At 43.2% G+C, this 5,000-nt stretch overlaps 1 protein-coding gene across 1 annotated transcript in view; it reads right to left on the bottom strand.

Moving 5' to 3' along the window:
• Nucleotides 1-5,000, bottom strand: part of LOC134458278 (nucleus accumbens-associated protein 2) — a 72,828-nt gene that overhangs the window by 8,247 nt on the left and 59,581 nt on the right. Inside the window, exons 5-6 of the mRNA XM_063210500.1 lie at nt 3,725-3,898; nt 1,440-1,545 (exon numbers count right to left, since the gene is read on the bottom strand). Of these exons, the coding sequence (XP_063066570.1) occupies nt 1,440-1,545; nt 3,725-3,898 (280 nt within the window). The remainder of the gene's footprint in view (nt 1-1,439; nt 1,546-3,724; nt 3,899-5,000) is intronic.

Genomic DNA, 5,000 nt, shown 5'->3' on the forward strand with positions numbered 1-5,000 from the left:
AACGGCCGCTTCCAAAGGGCTTTCACGCCATGCAGCGATTGGGGTTGTGAAAGACTGACTGAAAAGCCTATAGTCTAGGCCAGTGGTTCCCAACCTATGGGTCGGGACCCCCCTTATGGGTCGCCAAAGATCCACAGGGGGTCGCGGAGCCCTCTTGATTTTAAGGGGTTTCATTCATGTTGAATAAATGACAAAGCATTTAACTAATAAATGCATAGAAGCAGCAAATTGTAAGTGCTACATATTTTATTTATTATATTATATTATATTATTATATTATATTTGACCAAAGACGAATTGAGGAATAAAATAATACATTTATAAAATTAGTTTTCCCAGGAAATAGAGGGCATCTTGTGACTCCGTCTCGTGCGTGCGGGCGCTCGCGTGGTTGGGTCACCAAAGCTTACAATAGTAAAAACATGGGTCCCCGAAGAAAAAGGTTACTAGGCTATGTTAAAAGTAGAGATGCCCCAGATCCTGATTTTTAGGAAACTGCCGGATACCGGATCCACTGCTTAAGATCCTGCCGGATCCGGATAGTCTGAAAAACCCTATTATCCTGCTGGATCCGGAACCGGATCTTGGATCCTGTACATCTCTAGAACATATTGTAGAGCCTACTGTGCTGTGCTTTAATGTGCCTGTGCTGTGCTATGCAGTAGCTTAATGTGCTGAGGGCACATTTCAGGTAGTGTCATCGTGTCAAGTGGCGTTGACATTGTCTGCCCAAAGCTTTTGATGCACGGATGTTTGGATGTACCCTTGGAATGTATGTGCTGTGCTGTGCTTGGGGTACGTACAGTCCTGTGCTGTGCAGTAATGTGCTGTGCTGTGATGTGATGTGCTGTGCTCGTGCTGTCGACACTGACCTGTCGAAGCTTTTGATGTACAGCATAAGTGTTGTCAACACTGCCCCTTCAAAGCTTTTCATGTGATGCACTGTGCTGTGCTTAACTTAGCAGGGATATGTGCTGTGTTGCGCTTGGGTAGGAGGCACAGTACTGTGCTGTGCACTAATGTGCTGTGATGTGCTGTGCTTGTGCTGTCGACACGGACCTATCAAAGCTTTTGATGCATTGAGCTGTGCTAAAATAGAGATATAGGCCTACTGTACAGTATATGTTCTGCATTGCACTGGGATGGAACATAAAAACTGTGCTGTGCTGTTCTGTGTATTACAGTAATGCAGGGGTTCCCAACCTTTTCCAACTTGGGGCCCACTTGAAATTTTCACAAATGTTCAGTCTGACCCAATAAACACTAAAACTCAACAAATAGGCCTAGTCAACAGCAACAAACACACAAACATTATTTTGAGTTTTCGAAAATAATTTCAAGGCCCACTTGGGATACTTTCAGTGGGCCCTGACCCACAGTTTGAGAATCACTGCAGTAATGTGCTGTTATCCGATGTGCTTTTTGCTGTCGGCACTGACCTGTCGAAGAAGGTGGCGAGCAATCGACGCAGCAGCACCTTGTGCTTGATGCCGGCACACAGGTGACAGTTCATCAGCTGGCCCCGAGTCATAAACACGCCGGAGCCTGGCCCATGTGGAAAAGAGAGAGAGAGAGAGAGAGAGAGAGAGAGAGAGAGAGAGAGAGAGAGAGAGAGAAAGAGAAAGACAGAGGGCGAGAGAGAGATGGAGAGAGGGAGAGAGAGCAAGAAAGAGAAAGAGAGTGAGAGAGAAAGTGAGAGAAAGTGAGAGAGAGAGAGCGAGAGATAGAGAGTGATAGAGAGAGATGGAGAGAGACAGAGAGAGAGATGAGAGAGACAAAAAGAGAAGCAGGAGGCAGGGACGGTAAAGAATGTGTGTGTGTGTGTGTGTGAGAGAGAGAGAGAGAGAGAGAGAGAGAGAGAGAGAGAGAGAGAGAGAGAGAGAGAGAGAGAGAGAGAGAGAGAGAGAGAAACAGAGAAACAGAGAAACAAAGAAACAGAGATGGAGACAGAGGGGAGTTGCAGAGGCAGTGAGAGAATGTGTGTTTGTGAGGGACACACACACACACACACACACACACAAACACAAACACACACACACACACACACACACACACACACACACACACACACACATACACACACGGATAGAAGGTTGAGAGAATGTGTACATGATCATGTGTGAGAGAGCGAAGTAGCAGAGATAGAGAGAGAGAGAGAGAGTGAGAGAGAAATATATCGTCAGTGTTCACACTTTAATGACATACATCATCTCTGAGACGTTTCAGAGATTCTCTTCATCTCCAAAATGTACTGTAAAACCAAAGTAGGTCACTGTAGTGTGCACAGAAAAGTTCTTACAGTAAGCATGTATACCGGTATACAATATTATACACACATACAAGATCCCTTATATTGAAGCTATATATAGCGGTGAACTTAAGCGCTTTTGGCTTGGTGGTAATGGCGACTCCACATAGCTGTCATCATCGTGATCTACTGCTCTGACTAATGTTCGCCCTGACATAGTAACTGTTAGGGCAGCACACACACACGCGCGCGCACACACACACACACACACACACACACACACACACACACACACACACACACACACACACACACACACACACACCCGCACTCACACACACACACACACACACACACACACACACACGCTGTCAGGGGAGCAAGTTCGCTCACCTCATATGACTTACAACTTACACAAGTCACCCACGCACACACGCACACAACATACACAGACAAAAACAAACACACACACACACAGTTTCTGTCAGGGGAATAGGTTCACTGACCTTATAAGACTCATGACTTACACAAGCTTGTGCATGCACACACACACCTCATTGTAAGAGTGTGAAATACACACACACACACACACACACACAAGCGCATGCTATGCACATGCTCACACACACACGTACGTACTGTACGTAATCACATATACAGTGCGTGGTGCGCACACACGCACGCACACACACACAGTTTGATTACTTCATTTGGGATGACCAATAATTGTTGAAAAAACAATACAATCTTAAAGGGACACTGTGTGAGATTTTTAGTGGTTTATTTCCAGTATTCATGCTGCCCATTCACTAATGTTACCTTTTTCATGAATATTTACCACCACCATCAAATTCTAAGTATTCATTATGACTGGGAAAATTGCACTTTTCATACATGAAAAGGGGGATCTTCTCCATGATCCGCCATTTTGAATTTCCAAAAATAGCCATTTTAGCTGCAAAAATGACTGCACTTGGACCATACTAGAAAATATTTGTTTATTACTTAGTAAACTTTCACGTAAATATCAAATTTGGCAATAGGCAGCCCAGTTTCAATGAGCAGCATAATTGCACTACCTTTTTTGACCATTTCCTGCACAGTGTCCCTTTAATGTAGCATTAATGTGTCTTCTACATAAATACAAAAGTTATATTGGTCTACTACAGCCTATACAGGGGTACAAGTGGCATCTCCTCCAAATATGCCAATAACAGCAGACAGTGCACAATACCGAACTAGATGCTTTGCTTTCTTCTTGTTTAATCTGGCTATTTGCAGACCTGTGACACACAGTCTATGAATGTGGCCAAGACTACCATAGATGAATGCCACCACGGATATTTTGTAGCCACTTTCTGTCTACTGGTTGATACTAAATGCATTTTTCAGCTAAGTATGGGTCCATATATGGACACACACACACACACACACACACACACACACACACACACCCCTACCCCCCACCCTTCTCACCTGCCACGAGCTCCAGCTTCTCCCCGGGGTCGCCCTCGGTGTAGAGTTTGGGGTGGCATCGGTAGCCGATCTGGCTGATGAGGCTGGCGGGCAGTGCCACCAGGTCGCGGCGCAGCAGCACGCAGTTGCGGCTCTCCAGAGACATGGGCACCGCCGCCATCTCCGGCTTGTCCACTGCAGAGAGGGGAGACATTACCAAAGATTACATTACATTATGGTACATTACATTACGCTAAATTACATTACTGTACATTACATTACATTATGGTACATTACATTACGCTAAATTACATTACTGTACATTACATTACTTTACATTACATTACGCTAAATTACATTACGCTTAGCTGATGGTATTATCAATTAGCATTATTAATTTGTTGTTACTAGAATGGCAATGACCGAGTGGTAGTGCATTACTAAAGGCCCTGTGAGACATTACCAAAGATTATATTACATTACATTACGTTACATTACGCTACATTACATTTAGCTCACGGTTTTACAAAGAGTGACTTACAGTTCTTACAAATGTCTACATAAATATGTATTTAACCATTTAAAACACGGCAGTATAAATTTGTTGTTACCAGAATGGCAATGACCGAGTCGTAGTGCATTACTAAAGGCCCTGTGTTATGTCATAGTAGATTAATACTATGATTACTAAGCTTTCGATGACTATTACAGCGTGCCTCAGATGGTATGGTATGGTGCTAAGGGGCTACAAAAAAACGCTACAGCAAGTTTCTTGGAAATGGTACAGAGCAAGGAGAAGTTCAAGGAGTTCACACTCGCAATACTTATGCACATCCAGTTTGTTTACCCTATAGATCTACTTTGTGTAGCCTCTTTGTGCAGATGGACCCGCTAGTTCACTATTTGCTTAAAGCACTGTACTAGATCATAACAACGTTGGTATGACATTGCCCACAACCCTAAGTAGGCCTAACAGATTAAGACTTTGGCCACAAATGTGGTGACAATAAGGTTATAACATAGCTCTGTGCAAAGAGGTTAATCCATTTAAAAGTTTAAAAATAAACAATTCGCCTTCAGATATAACACACATAAAACACTTTAAATCACATTAATCAGTAGAGATTTGATTGCAAATCGATCATCATCCACTGGAATTTATTTATCTTAAAGTGTGTATCTTCTCTCATGCTTATCAAAGTTATAAAGGAGGATATGACCATGTTCTTGTGGTACATCATTGTGAAATCATCACCGCGCTGACGGTAAGTATGTGTTGAAATCCATCTGATTTTCT

Source organism: Engraulis encrasicolus, chromosome 11 (genome assembly GCF_034702125.1).
Source record: "Engraulis encrasicolus isolate BLACKSEA-1 chromosome 11, IST_EnEncr_1.0, whole genome shotgun sequence".
Lineage (NCBI taxonomy): Eukaryota > Metazoa > Chordata > Actinopteri > Clupeiformes > Engraulidae > Engraulis > Engraulis encrasicolus.